Source organism: Macrotis lagotis, chromosome 3 (assembly GCF_037893015.1).
Source record: "Macrotis lagotis isolate mMagLag1 chromosome 3, bilby.v1.9.chrom.fasta, whole genome shotgun sequence".
Classification (NCBI taxonomy): Eukaryota; Metazoa; Chordata; class Mammalia; order Peramelemorphia; family Peramelidae; genus Macrotis; species Macrotis lagotis.
The window spans coordinates 44,254,371-44,270,109 of NC_133660.1; the positions used below are offsets into that span (position 1 = coordinate 44,254,371).

The 15,739-nt window shown below is 39.2% G+C and overlaps 2 protein-coding genes across 3 annotated transcripts in view; one reads left to right on the top strand and one right to left on the bottom strand.

The window, feature by feature from the left end:
• Positions 1-779: 779 nt before the first annotated feature.
• LOC141517520 (uncharacterized) lies at positions 780-8,850 on the bottom strand. Of its 2 annotated transcripts, none has more exons than XM_074228579.1 (2): positions 7,932-8,850; positions 780-2,055 (listed from the first exon to the last, which is right to left on the bottom strand). In XM_074228579.1, the coding sequence occupies exon 1, from the start codon at positions 8,814-8,816 to the stop codon at positions 8,064-8,066; it is 753 nt and encodes a 250-aa protein (XP_074084680.1). In that variant the 5' UTR covers positions 8,817-8,850; the 3' UTR covers positions 780-2,055; positions 7,932-8,063. The 2 variants fall into 2 exon arrangements, with proteins under 2 accessions (XP_074084680.1, XP_074084681.1); XM_074228580.1 differs by lacking the exon at positions 780-2,055 and adding an exon at positions 6,866-7,057.
• Positions 8,831-15,739, top strand: part of WDFY3 (WD repeat and FYVE domain containing 3) — a 311,818-nt gene continuing 304,909 nt past the window's right edge. Inside the window, exon 1 of the mRNA XM_074228578.1 lies at positions 8,831-8,912. The gene's annotated coding sequence lies outside the window, so the exon portion shown is untranslated. The remainder of the gene's footprint in view (positions 8,913-15,739) is intronic.

Below are 15,739 nucleotides of genomic sequence, written 5' to 3' on the forward strand. Positions count from 1 at the left end.
TTACATATAAAATTTTATTATTGCAAAGAAAGTGACATTATTTTCCTATTTTAAAGCCTCTGACTGAAGATACTAAGAGATTTAAGATTCTTCCTTTAGCCTGGTATTATCTAAAGCAAATATAGGGTTCAGGAAAGATGGAAACAGCAAGTAGTATGTAAAAACTGAAATTCTTTGAAGTTTCAGGTAAATTTATGGGTTCCTAATTTATTGTTCTTCTTATAGCTCTGTAAATTGGGTTCCATCCATAAGTTTGGAGCTGGTTTTCACCACATCAACTAATTACAGAAAAAAAGAAATTTAAGATATTTTATTAAATTATATCAAGTCTTGTTAATAGTAGATTTTAGCAGAATCATCTAGGAATCTCTGCAAGTGACTTGGAATCAGATAAACAGATTATGAGGAACTTCCTTCAGAACTGCCCTGAGAATGAGATTTAAGAATGTCTTAAAGAAGCTGTTTCCAGGAACCAGCAAACTTTTTAACTGGAACATCTGGATCTCAAGATGGGAGTGAGTTATCAGGTTATAAGGACTTTTATGGTATTTAATATTATCATTAATGTATTGCTTTGGCCTTTTGTTTCATGGTATTTAAATTTACTGAGTTTTCTTGGTTACCTTGGTGACAGGTAAATCTCCATTCTCAAATTAATCCATTGTTGAGTCCTTTAAGTAATTTGATCTGTAGCCTGACTTAGTTTGCCTATAGTTTATTTAACAAGGTATGTCATTTTAAGGGATTTATAAGATTAGGACTTCTTTCTACTTTGTGCCTCTCAACACACCCTTGATTGCCCCTTTAGATTATCATTCCATCCAGAAATAATAGGTAAAGGTTTTTTCTCAGGTGGTGTTCTCCTCTCCCTCTATATTATATTACTTTTGCTGTAAATGAAATTAATAAAGATAGACTGGGGTTCAACATTTCTGAGCTTTATCAGTTTAATAAGTTAACTCTCAAATCTTTTAACTAAGTAGGTCAAAATGGATGCCTCAGGTGGTTCTTCCTTCTGATTGGTCTGACAGTATATGGATCTTCTTTTTGCAAAGTTCAGATTATTAAACCTTTTAATTAGGAGGTGGGATGAGAGTCACCTTTGCTTCCCCATTAAGAAAATGGGAAAAATCATCAGATAAAAGGATGAGGGGCTAAAGAAGTTTTGATTGACTCAATTATAATTTAGGTTGAATAGGTGGTGTTACTTCCTTGCTTGACCTTTTCTTGAAGAGGACCAAGATATCAGGAAGGTGATGTCATGACTTGCAAACAAATTGGATTTAAGTGAGGGAGGGCTATTCGGAGTCACAAGCACATTCTTTCCTCTGGGTTCAGTGGCAAGTTAAAGATCAGGAGTAGGTGGTGGGTGAGGTTACAAAGAAACTTGCATTTGGGTGCTGGGTGAGGTTGTTGTTGGTCCTCATTCCCCCCCCTCCCAAGATGACCAGTGACATTGCTGTGATGTCTTGATTTCCACATGAATTGTATTCAAGTGAAGCAGAATTGCAGTGTTTCACTCTCTGTTCCTGAGTCATCCAAAATTCAAGATGACTGGCAATGGCTCAGGATGGAGTAGAATACATTGGTATCTTCCATGCTTGATGAAGCTCTAAGTGCTCTAGGGTGCCTGCTTCAGCCATTTTTGTGGCTACTGGAACAAAATGTTTTCATCCACCCATTCCCATCGGTGAAAGTTTTTATGGCCTTGGTAGACATCTCCCTCCCTCACCCACAGGTTTGATTTCTGTCAGTTATGCTCAACCTGACTTAACCTGTCTTAGTAGTTTACTGGGGTGTGGCCTCTGAGCATGCTTTTTGGAACCACAGGTGAGAGTTGAGTGACAGGTAAACACCAAAGTATGTTCAAGAATGAATAACCCTCAAAAGGACTAGGCAAGCCCTCAAAACAGAGATGCTAGTCCTCCTGAAGATAGGGAATTAGACATTGGCATCACAAAGATCAGGGCTCTTGAGGTGAAGAATTTATTACTTACCTGTTCATGTAAAAGCTCAAATTTTTTAATTCACAATCCTGCAAAGTTCATTACAGGCCTGCAAAACATAAGCAATTCACAGATTAAACTTTTCTGGAGAGATAGTAGGTTACTTAAGGATGGACTGAATAACAAAGGTCTAAGGAAAGAATGCCTGAGGAAAAGAGAGAAAGAAAAGGGAAGTAATAATAAGAAATAGCTAGGCTTGTCTGAGTCCAACATGGAGGGAAAAATGGGTCAAAATGTTATAGTCTTGTCCACTCCCTGTTCAGGGAAGAATCATGAGAAAGGGGTTTAAAGGATGACCCACCCTCTTTATGTGACTGGGGTCAGATACCCACTTTGGAAGCCTGAGAGGCAGGAACCTGGAGAAGGTTTAGAGGGCTGAACTAAGATTGCTCTTATCTTGGTGAATTTACATTTAACAGTGGAGTTACATTGAACATCTGGAGGAAATTTATACCTGAGAGGGGTTTAAGCTGAACAATCTAGGTTAGAGGAAACCCTTAGAAAACATCAGACAAGCACAAATAATACTTTCTTTATATTAAAAAAACCTAGATAGGTATTTCTCCTTCAGTACTACCTGAACACCCCTTGAGGTTATAAAGGTGTACAATACCAGGATGGAGATACAAATTATAATAATAGAATTGAGACTCAGATGACCAAGGCTACCTGAGTAAAGAGTGGAGATGATGTTTTGGCAAGTTTTTCTGGTGAAGTCTAAAGTTACATGGGTAGGGAGTTTAGATTCTCATGGGGTGGAAGAATATTAAACCTATTCATAAGTCTTTAAAATAAAATTAAAATCAATTTCAAACATTGTGATTTTATTATCTCTCATGGACATCTTGTCTAAAATAATGTCTTTTTACCCAAAGGCCAGATATCCCTACTATTGCCAAAGGAAACTCCATCCTCATATTCATCCTGTCTCAAACCTCACTTGAGTACTCTGCAAATCCAAATCACTGTCAAGTCTATCATTATTTGAATATATTTACTTCTGTCCATTTGTGCAGTCACAGCTGTTGTATAAATCATTTTCAAAAAAAAATTGAGACTATTCACAGAGAGCTCCCTCATATCTCTTCCTTTTCATTCCACACAACCCAGACACCTTCCTCTCAATCTGTTCCTTCAATACATCTCTCCATGTGATTCCATACATCTTGCTTTCTCCAGAATATTGTTCCTTCTATTATTCCCATTCTCTCATTAACCTTCAATCTTTCCTTATAAATTGGTGGCTTCCCTACTTCAAACATGATAATATTCTTTCATCCTCAAATAATCTTCAACCCACTATTTTTCCATATTTTTTTCCTTTTCTTGGCTACATTCCTTGAAAAATCCAGTCTACAATTGATTCCTCCCATTTTCTTTCCTTTTTCTCTCTTAACTAACTATGCAGTCTGGCTTTTGACCTCATCATGTGATTGAAACCTCTTTCCAAAGTTACCAGTGATCTAATTGCCACATCAAATGACCTTTTCTTAATCTTCTTTCTTCTTTATCTCTCTTCAGTCTTTGACACTGTCAGTCACCCACCTCTCCTTGACACTCTTTTGTCCTCATTTTTATGACACTGCTCTTTCCTGGCTCTTCTATTTATCTGCTCATTCCTTCACAGACTCCTTTGCTGGATCTTCAACTAGGTTATGCCCCTGGGTCCCTCTTTTGTTCTCTACCTATACTATCTCACTTGATGATCTCATCTCCTTGTTTGCTTTCAAGATCAAATATAAAATTCAGTTTGTTTTTTAAAGTCCTCTATAACCTTGTCACTTCCTTTTCTAGTCTTCCTATACCTTATTCTCCCCCTCCATGTATTTTTACAATTCAATGACTCTAACCTTGCCATTCCTCACATATGGGTCTCCATCTCTTGATTTCTTGCATTTTCACTGCTTAAAATTCTCTCTCTTCTCACCTTTACTTCTTGGTTTCCCTATCTTCTTTCAAGTCTCATCTAAAATCCCCCCATCTGCAAGATGTCTTCCTGAGAAGCCCTCCAGTTTATCCTTATGGATCTTATTAGTATGCAATTGTTTGTATGATGTCTCCTCCATTGAGTAGACTTTGAATTCTTTGAGAAATGCTTTGTTTTTGCCTTTCTTTGTTTCCTTAGAGACTGACATAATGCTTGGTATGTAGTTGGTAGTTAAAAAATTGACATGATATGATTAGTTCAGGCTCTCATCATCAGAATATCTTTTTATCAGATCAGATTTTTAACTTCTCCCTGTCTCTTCTCCAATCTATCCTCTACTCATCTGTCAAGGTAATTTTTCTAAAGCACCAGGTCTGGTCACATAACTCCCTGGTTCAGTGATCTCCATCAGTTACCTATTATCTCCAGGATCAAAAATAAACTTCTCTGACAATATAAAATACATGGGAATCTATCTGCCAAGACAAACCCAGGAACTATATGAACCTCCCATTACAAAATACTTTTCATACAATGTCAGCTCTAAACAATTAGAGTATTGTAACTGCTTATGAATAGGCTGAGCCAATATAATAAAAATGACAATTCTTCCTAAATTATTTTGCTTATTCACTACCATATGAATCAAATTACTTAAAAACAATTTTATAGAGCTAGAAAATAACAAAAATCATATGGAAGAACAAAAAGTCAAGAATATCAATTAAAAATATGAAGGAAATTAGCCTAGCAATACCAGATATCAAATTGTATTACAAAATGGGAATCTTCATGGTACTGGTTAAGAAACAGAAATGGCAAAGCAATGGAATAGATTAAATATACGATACAATATAGTATATGACCATAATGATAAGAGTGTTTGACAAACCCCAAAGGCTCAAGATTTTGGAACATGAGATCATTATTTGACAAAAATTGCTGGAAAAATGAGAAAATAGCTTAGCAGAAACTAAGTAGAGATTATGCTTAGCAGAAACTAAGTAGAGATTATCTCAAACTTGTACACCAAGATAAAGTCGAAATGGGTACATGATTTAAACATAAAGCAATAAGCAAACTAGGGAAGCACTGAATATTATACTAGTCAGATTTATGGATAAGGGAAGAACTTATGACCAAATAAAAAATAGAGAGTATTATGGAATATAAAAAAGATAATTTTGATCACATCAAATTAAAAAGTTTTTACACAAACAAAACCAATGCAGCCAAGATTAGAAAGCAAATAAGAAACTGGGGGGAAAGTTTCATAGCCAGTATCTCTGATAAAGGTGTCATTTCTCAAATTATAGAGAATTAGAAGAATAGAAGTCACTCCCCAAATAATAAATTTCTTAGTGATATGAGCAGGTTGGTTTCAGAAAAAGAAATCAAAGTTATTTAGTCATGAAGAAATGCTCTAAATAATTATTTATTGGAGAATTGAAAATGAAAACACTCATAACTATCAGGTTGGTTAACATGACAAAAAAGGAAAATGAAAAATTTGAAGGGGATGTGAAAAAAAATTAGGGACACTAATACAGTGTGGGTAGAGTTGTGAATTGCTCTAATCACTGTGGAGAGCAATTTGGAACTATGCTCAAAAAGGCTTATAAAACCATGCATACCCTTTGACCAAGCAATACAACCACTAAGGAGCTAAGAGAAAAGGGGAAAAGGTCTTTATTTACAAAAAAATATTTATAGTAGCACTTTTTTTTGTTGGTTAAAAAATTAGAAATTAAAAGAATGCACATCAATTTGGGATAGGTTGAGCAAACTGAGGTATGTGCTTTTGCTGGAAAACTATTGTGCTATAAGAAATGACAAGATGTTTTTAGAAAAACCTGGAAAACCTTACATGAGCTGATGCAAAGAAAAATGAGCAGAACCAGAGGAACATTGTATGCAGTGAAAGCAATATTATAGTATGACTTTATCTATGAATGACTTAGTTATTTCCAGCAATACAATGATACAAGAAAATTCTGAAGGACTTATGATGAAAACTGCTTTCCATCTCCAGAAAGGAACTAATGAAATCTGAATCAGACTGAAACTTTTATTATTTTTGGTTTCTTTGTTTTTCATGTTTTTTGCTTTGCAACATGGCTAATATGGTAATGCTTTGCATGACTTTACATGTATAATTTATATAAAATTGCTTGCTTTCTTAAGAAAGGAAAGAATAGGGAACTCGAAATTTCAAAAAAATGTTAAAAAAAGTTTTTGTTTGTATGTAATTGAGAAAAAAATAAAAATTCAATAAAAAAACCCTTATCTGTTTGGCATTTAAAGCTCTTTATAAGGTGGCCCCTTGTTACCTTTTCAGACCACATGCACTCGATTCCCTACCACAAAATCAATTCAGCTTCAGCAGCTTACATATACTGAAACGATGCTCATCTTTAGTCTCCACTTCTTTACTCTGAATGTTCGTCATGATTGCAACAGGGCTACCTTATTTCTATTCTTGCTTTCCCTGTCTTCTTTCGAGAATCAATTCAAATTCAAATAGCACCTTTTCCTCCATTTCCCTCTGCCTTCAGTGTATTCCCCTTTAAGCTTCTATGTATTTTGTATAGATCATGTAAATACCCAGTTACATACATGATATCTCCCTCATCGTACTATAAACTTTTTGAGGATAGGTATTCTTTTTTGGCTTTGTATCCCCAAGGCTTACCACAGTGAGTGGGCCATAGTAAGAGTTGAATAAATGTTGGTTGACTAATTTTTTTTTTTGCCATAGAATTACACTCAAATATTTTCTGAGAAGATATCCAAAAGAACCCTTATGAAAACTTCAAATTTGAACCTTTAACTTAAAATCCATGCTTTTTTTTTTTGCAGTGGAAATTGACTTTATCTTATTACTTTTCCTGTTCCATCTCTTTGAGCATAACCAGATACCTTTCATGTCAGGCTTTTCAATCCCCAGAGGAAGCAAGGTGGCTTTTTCCTTGGTAGTCACTTCCCCAAAACAACAGGCACTGTAATCCCCAAAGTGCTCTCAGGCATAGTCTGTGTCAGCAATACTGAACCTTGCAGTTAGTTACCCAGCAACATGAGAGAGTAAATCATCACAAGTTGTTTCAATCCCACTAAGGCAAAGTGGCTAAAGGAAGAAGGAAAAGGCAATTTCCATTTGCTTCATTTTTAGCTGAGTAAAAGTCGAAGTTTCTATTTCTCTTTATATGGAAAACTAGTTGGTTTAATTACTCTAAAATACATTCTTTTTTTTAGTTTTTTTTTTTTGCAAGGCAAATGGGGTTAAGTGGCTTGCCCAAGGCCACACAGCTAGGTCATTATTAAGTGCCTGAGGTCGGATTTGAACTCAGGTCCTCCTGACTGCAGAGCCGGGGCTCTATCCACTGCGCCACCTAGCCGTTCCTTAATTACTGTCAAATGACAATTTTAAGATTATGAAGTGAAGAGCAGGTGATTTGAATTATAGGGAGTTCCCTATTATGATAATTATAGTCCTTTTACCCAACTTCTCTTACCCCACCAAGAAACCAGTTTAAAGTAGTCAACCCAGATGGATGCCCTATTTGCCAACAAAATTGCTGCGTGCAAAAATTGGCAAAGTCCTCAGTTTTTGAAAGATGAGTTTCTGAACAACGCATAAGTGGTGCAAAAACTCGGAGTCTATCCTTGGGCTTCACCCCCATATCCATGCACGGCACAAAGATCACGTGACATACGTATCTAGATGTTAATAATTATGATGTAACAATATAACATTATCATAAATTTACATTGTTATATATTATAAATGTATACATGTGATACAAATATATAATATATACAAAACAATAAGAAATAAGTATATATTATAAATATATACATGATATAGATACATTACATAACATATAACAAGTATAAATATGTCCGTGTGATATAAATATACGTATAATAAATAATAAATATAGAAGTACACACATGATAGAAAATATATTATATAATATAAATATATCATAAATACATACATGTGACATAAGCATGTAATATATAATAAAGATGACCATCACAAACATATCCACGTGATATGGAGAATAGCTATCTTGCTTTACAACATGTAGACATTCATGATTTGCAGACACACAAGATGCCCTCCAGATTCACAGAAGGGAACAGCAAGGCTCCGGACAGTCGGCTCCTGGCGGGCAGCTCCTCCCGGGGCTGCCCGATGGCCCGCCTCGGTCTCCGGCCCCCTGCGAGGGCGCTGCTCGGTTCCCGGCCCCTCTCCGGCGGTTGAGCGTGGGGGTCGCGGTCGAGGGAAGGCCGGGGCCCCTCGCCCAGGCTCGGGAGCGGCCGGGTAGGGAGGGGGAGAGGGGAGGAGGGAGGGGCCGGGGAGGGAGCACAGGTGAGCTGCCAGGGGAGGGGGCGGGGCGAGTGGGAAGGTCAGGCCGGGCCCCCCAGCACGCAGGGCCGGGAGCGGGGTGCGGGGCTGCGGCTCGGGAGGAGCCGGAGGAGGGGGAGGGGAGGGGAGGGGAGGGGAGGAGGGGCGGGCCGCGGAGGAGGAGTCGGAGCGGCGGCGGCGGCGGCGGCGGCGGGAGGAAGAGGAGGCAGAGGAGGAGAGCAGGAGGAAGGAGAGGCCCAGCCTGCGGGGGGAGGAGGAGGAGGAGGAGGAGGAGGAGGATTAAAGATGGCCACCGGCCGCTGCAGGAGACGGCTGCCCGCCGGCCCCCTCGGGCGCTGCCCCTCGGGCCGCCCTCGGCCTTGATGGAGAGGAGGCGCCGCGCGGGCAGCGCCGAGGCGGAGGCGGCGGCCGCAGGCATCGGGAGCCGGGCCCGAGGAGCCCGAGGCGGCGGCGGCGGCGGCCGGAGGCGGGGTGGTGGCCGAGGAGCAGGCGGCGGCGGCGGCGGCGGCATCGGCAGCGGCGGCGGCGGCGCTTGAGCGGCTCCGGCCCGGCCCCGGGCTCGCGGCCCCCCGAGCCTCGGCCGCCCGCCCGCCCGCCAGCCCTCGCGGTGAGTGTGGCCGGGCCGGGCCGGGCCGGGGGGCGGCCGAGGCCCAAGCGGCGCTGGCCGGCCGGGGCCGGGGCTGGGGCCGGGGCCGGGGTCGGGGTCGGGGCCGGGCCGGGGCCGGGGTCGGGGCCGGGGCCGGGGCCGGGGCCGGGCCGGGGCCGGGCCGGGGCCGGGGACAGCCGGACTGCGGCGGGCGGGGCGGCCCGGGCATTCACCTGCGGCCCCTCAGTACAATGGGCGCCCGCCCTGCCGTGGCCGTGGCCGTGGCCCGCGCCGCCCCGGGCTGGATGCGGCCGGGCCCCCGCCGGGCTCCCCTCCTTCCTGCCGGGTTGGGGGCAGCTTCCAGGGCCGGGGAGCGGGCGCGGGAGTCGGCGTACCCCCTTCTTGTCAGGTCCGTCGCCCATCCCCAGGTTGGCATTGCATCACAAACAGCAGCGCCTGCTTTTGCCCTCGCTCCTGACACACGACCATTTGCCTCCAGAAGCCGCTTTAGAGGGAGGCTCAGATTTATGACAGAATGCTTCCTTCCTGGAGAGGAAGCCATGACTTAAAGTTCTACAGAAACTTCAAAAAATCCCTCATTTATACCTTTAGCATATCTACGTTTTCCTGTTTTTTATTTGAGCGTGGCATGAGGTGACTCGGAGGGCTAGGTACGGATTTGACCTCTCCACCAGCCAATCACCGGCCTGGATGGATATTTTTATTTTTATATCATAGTTGTCTTTGAATAAACGGCATACCAGATTCTTTTGGTAATGGTCTATCTCGAGCTCTGTGACAATGTGGATGACTTTTCCTGGCCGTGATATTTCTCTGAGTTGAAATTGAGTCCAGATTTCAAATGTTGTTCTAACTTTGAACATTTCTGCAGAAGTAAGTTAGGAAGGAGAAAACGGGATATTCTGGCTCCTGAGAAATGGTTGCAAAGCTCCATGAAAGGAACACTAATGAATTTCTTCTAGTAGAAGTAATTAGAAGGCTTTCTCTCTCATTGCCTTCCCTCTGAGATGATCTCCAATTTATGCTGCATTTATCTGGCTTGTACATAGGTTGTTTAGATGTGTTCTCCCCCATTAAACTGGGAGCTCCTTGAGAACAGGAACTGTTTTTACCTTTCTTTCTGTCTCCAATGTGTTTACGTGTAAATACTTCCTGACTTGATTAGTCAAAAGAGAGGAAAAATTAGGGAAAATGAGGCCTTTACTCTTGCTCTGAGTTTCTTAGGGAATAAATGACCAAGGATCAGCTTTATCTCTTTGAAACTTTTTAGAGAAAAGATTATTATTGGAATAGTTCTGGATTGAGAACTCTCCCTATTAGATAATTTATGGTTATTGCTTCTAAATGTACATATTTTTTTTTTAAATCAAGAATTGAACTGATAAAATCTCAGTGATTGTTGTTGATTTTAACCAGTCTTAAAAACAATCCATTCACATCTTCTTAGAACTCTAGGTTTGGGAAAGGTTTTTCAGGTCAGCTGGTCCAACTTCCCAGCCAATACCAGAATCCCTTATAACATTCCTGACTGATAGTCATCTGGGTTGTGATTAAACACTTGGGAACTTAACAAAACTGTTCTTTTATTCATGGACAATTTTAATTGTTAGAAAAGTCATCCTTTTGTGGAGCTAGACTCTGTTTCTTATATCATTGGTTTTAGTTCTGTTTCTATCTATAATGAAATTTTCATTTGTGAAGCAAAAATTTAAAATAACAAATGTAGTATTGCTCAGCTGAGTTATTTCTAAATATAATTACCAAGTCCTAATGGTATCAATCAGGATCATTCTTGATTAGAGTTCCTTTAGAGTCCTTCTTCCATTGAGTTGCATAAGTCAAATCAACTCAAAATTATTTATCCTTCTCTTGTTCTGGACTCTGGGCTCAGAGGATATGGGAATTCTGCAATCCTTTTCTATCACCTTTGAAGACTTGCCCCTTCAATCACTGCTTCTTTATCCCTAATTTACAGTCTCTTTTTAGTTACTGATCCCTTTGTTGCAGCATGCTCCTATCTCCTCCAGCCTTAAGAACCCCTCAAACTGTCATATTCTAGATCCTTCTTTTCACAGCAAAACTAGAAAACCTCATTACTCCCAGCTTCTTACCTCAGATTTACTCTTTAACTTCTTGTTCTCTAGCTTTCATCTCCACTTCTTGACTCTTTCCAGTAAATTCTTGTTGCCTTTCCAAGATGTCACCATTGTTCTTTTTTTTTTTTTTTTTGCAAGGCAAGGGGTTAAGTGGCTTGCCCAAGGCCACGAAGCTAGGTAATTATTAAGTGTCTGAGACCGGATTTGAACCCAGGCACTCTTGACTCCAGGGCTGGTGCCACCTAGCCGCCCCACTTATGAGCTCCTCTTGACCTTCTTTTCCTTCCCCCTCTATCCAGTTGCTTACAAAGCTCTGTTGGTTCATTTTCTTCAACATTTTTCTCAACTGTTCCTCTTTTATCCATTCACTCCATAACTAACCTTGTTCAATATCTCATTAGCTTGAAATATTGCAGTAGTTTCCTAGCAAGCTTTTTCTCTCCAAACTGTACTGTATACATCTGTGAAATTGATGTTCTTCTTGCTTTGGTCTGAACTCCTCTACTCAGGAAGCTTCTGTGGATCCCTATTACCCTGTTGCCTTGAACACAAATTCCTATTGTTTTGGGAGCCAGATTGTGAAAGACTTTGAATACTATTATTTACATACTCATTGCCTGGTACTCCCTGGCACACAATTTTCTATCCAGTCAGACTGGCTTTGTTATTGTTTTTCGTCCTTCTTTCCTGAAGAGATCCAGTGATACCATGGCTTGATTCCTGGGTGAATTGAATTTAGGTGAAGCAGAACCTCACAAAGTTCTCAACTTTATTCTCCTCTAGAATCCAGTGGCAAGACAAATAAAATGTCAAGGTAACTGGTGATGGCTTAGTATGCAGTGGTTGACTTTGGAGGACTTTTGACTTTGGCTTAATTAACAATGTTGGTGAAGGATGAAGGGGGAATTCTTTTTATAAACTTGATAGACTTTTGATTTTATATCTATATATATATATATATACACACATGAATACTCTTCTCCATCTCTGCTCTTGGAAATCCCACCTTCCTTCAAGTCTTAGTTCATCTCCTTCAAAGATTGTTCTTGATTCTCTTTCTTAGTTTGGATTATACTTTTTACATATTTTGTATTTACTCATTTTATTGGTTTTATTTTCCCTTGAGGGCAGAGACTCCCACTTTTGTATTTGTACCCTTAGAACCTCAAATAGTGTTTGGCACATAGAAGCTACTCAGTAAATGCTTTTTTTTAATTGACTAGCCAAAATTCTCAGTATCGTTTGATAAGCCTTTCATCCACTATGTATAACCCCACTTCTTTTCTCCCAAGGGTCTAAATGCTGTGTGGTTCTATAGCATTTAACACAGTTTAGCTATATGACCTTGGACAACTATTTAACCTTTCTGCATTTGGTTTCTTATCTATAAATTGGGAATAACTTTTAAAATGGTAGCTTGAATTGTTAGGAAGTTCAGATTGAGATAGTATGTGTAAAGTGCTTTGTAAATCTTAGAGCACACAAAAATTTAAATTATTATTTTCTTTCTTTCTTCCTTTCCTCCTTCCTTCCTTTCCTTTCATTTTTTTCTTCCCTGTTAGCAATTTGTATTCCAATTTGAGAACTTTGGTTACAGAGTATCTTCCTTTAATAGCGTGTATAAAATTAACCTTGTCTGTACCCATTTTTAAAGGATTCAGTGTTAGTAGGTTAGGTGTTTAAAAACACTGTTGTTAAACAGTGTTTAAAAAACACTGACTGTGGAAAGATTTAATAACACTCACAGATTAGATGTGGCAGAAATAAAAAATTGGGGGTGGCTGGGAAATTAAAACACTGCTTATTGAATCTAGGTAGAATGCAGAAAAATGTTTCATTAGAAAATCTGTGATTTTGGACCTGGCTTCTGAGAGTCCTAACTCTGATAATAGTTTTGTGACCTTGTGGAAGTTCTTTCCCATTCTGTTTGTAAGATTTTGGCATTTGAATTAAAGCTATTTTTGAGATAACTTCCAGCTCTCAACATTTTTGTGTTTGGCCTTCTTTGTGATTTAGTTTTTCTGCAACTTTGTTAAAAGAATCTTCTCCTCTTCAGTTGTCAGAGTCAGCTTTTTATAAAGCTGCTGAATCAGACTTCACTTCATGAGAATCTAGATACTAGACAGCCTGGTACAGTGGAGAGAAGAAGACTGGTGGATTGACTTTGGACCCAGGGATACTAGATTTCAGGTCCTGTCTCAGGATCCATCCATCCATCCATCCATCTATCTATGTGTAACTAAGAAGATAAGTTGTGAGTTCATATTTATTCTTCTGCTTTAGAAGATTTCTGCAAGGATAAACTTAGTAAGGATACATTACTCATTTCCCTCTGTCCCTTACTCTTTATTCCCACTCATACCCTTTCCCACTCAAATTTTGACTCTCAAAATATTTTGATTCACCTGTAGGGACATTGTTGGGTTTTGTTCATGGTACATTAAATATATTTGGAGTTTTGTGTTGTTTTTTCTTTATCTTCACCTCTCATTTCTTTAGATTCTCTTTCCATTTTATTTCCTTAGGTGCTTTTAAAAAAACTTATATTGATCTTCTTTTGTTTTTACCCTGAAGGTCGCTATCTGTCTTTCTGACTTTCTCATATAAATAACATCTAAAGGTCATTTCATTTAGGTAATTATTTCATACATGTCTTTCCTTCATAATTATACTTATTTATCTTTTTTGTGTTTCTGATATTTGGGGTGTGTGCAGATTAAATATTATACTTGTCTTCCCCCCCCCCCCCAAAAGAATACCCCTAATACTTCTCTTTTATCAAATGTCTTTTTCATTGATGCTTCTAATCTTGGCTATGTGAGGTCTACCAAACTTGAAGTTTAAGTTTCTTTCCTTTTTAGAATATATTATTCCATTTCTTTCTGTGTTTTTAAGTACATGTGGAATAATTTTGTGTAATGCCAATTTTCTTTTTTAATATTTGAAGTCTCTGACTTCAATAATAAAATTTATTGTTTGTCATCAGAATTGTTCAATTTAAGCGCTATATTATCTTGGAGTTTGAAGTGGAGGACTTATCCCCCCACCCCATTTGGACTTTAGATTCTTGTTATTGGTACTTTACTTTCTTTATTCAGAAGTTCTGGGACTGTTGTTTATTATTGTTTAGACTTTTTGATTGGATATGTTCTCTTGAGAGAGCTTTAATCCTTAAGTTGTTTTTGTGCATCCTGTTTTCAAGGTCAATGACTTCGTTTTATATAGAAATTAATTACTCTTTTGATATTACTGCCTTTTTTCTCTTTTATTAAGTTTTCTTCCACTTCAGTATTTTTTTTTTTTGTATTCCAAACTTGTTCATCTCTCTTTGTAGGAACTCTCCATAATAGACTGAATATTTTGAGTCTTTTAAAATTTTTGAATAGAACTATAAATTGAAGATTTATTTTTAATTTTTTTAATGTATTTCATTTCTCTTCTGAAGTATCATAGAATTTCTTGTTGTTTCATTTGATTCCATAGAATTCTGTTTCATCAGGCATAAATATATCATTTTCTTAGGTGTTGCCCTATTAAGGTTGCTTTGTTATCCCTTTGATCATTTACCTGACTTCTTAACTTCCCTTTTGCTGTTGATGCTGCTGCCATCCTCCCAGTCACTCAGACTTAAAACCTAGGTGTCATTGTTGATTCTTCACTCTCTCAGTTCCTACCCTCTGTTGATTTTTCCTTTTTAAAACACTGCCAGCCCCTCCTGGAAGCCTGCTGATAGGTCTGCCTCTCACTGGTCTCAGTCCAGTCTATCCTCTATTCAGAGGATGCCCAAGTGATCTTCAGATACAGGTCGAACCATGTCACCTCCTCAACCTCTGTTGAGCACACAATATTTTTCCAGGGATTTTCTAATCCAAGAGCCAATCTAGACAGAAGGCTGCAATTTCCTCCCTGCTCCTATTCTCATGTGACTGGGCAGAATGCCTGTTCCTTTTTTCTGGCAGTGTGAGGGGGTGCAGGGGGTAGAATGTCTTGTAAAGAGGGCATCCCGAATGGGTCCTAGATACAAGATCAGTTTATGTAGCCCTTCCTGGAGTGTGGAGGCTTGTGGGGGAGGAGTATTGAGGGAACATTTGATTGAGGTTTTCTCTTTTCCTGTGGATTCAGCTGTAATTGCTATACATCTAGCATGGAACTCCTCATTGTTGGGGGGGGGTAGAGTTGGAGAGTGTGGACAACGGAAAGGCCAGTTTGACATCTTACTAGGCACATGACTGGTACAGAAATAAATTATTAAGCTGTGAGCCTTAGTTGAATTTTTTCCTAAAGAATAATTATGTGCTGTATAGTTTTATATGGATTAAATTCTCTAATCAGTTTTTAAGAGAACATTAGATTGAGAAGAGTAACCTATAAATTTAATTTTTAAAAATGGGAATACTCATATCTCTAGTCCAAATACTTTGTAATAATGTAAATAGATATTGATGTGTTTTAATCATTTCCATGAGAGTAGTTACTGTTGGTTTTAGTAATATGGTCTTAAAATTATAAATTCTATGTCTATATCCTTTTATTGAACAGCCTAAAGTGAGATAGATCTGATTTCATGTCCATCTTTGTATACTAAACAGCCATAGGACCTTGGAAAAGTCACTTAACTGCATTCTGCCTCAGTGAACACTTCTGTAAAAAGGGGATAATAATAGCTCCTACCTCCCAGGGCTGCTTTGAGGACCAAATGAGAAAACAATTTTAAAAATGCTTTGCACAGTG

Bases quoted from the DNA above. Each gene is read 5' to 3' on its own strand.
- LOC141517520 (XM_074228579.1), bottom strand. From the start codon at position 8,816: ATGCCGCCGCCGCCGCCGCCGCCTGCTCCTCGGCCACCACCCCGCCTC.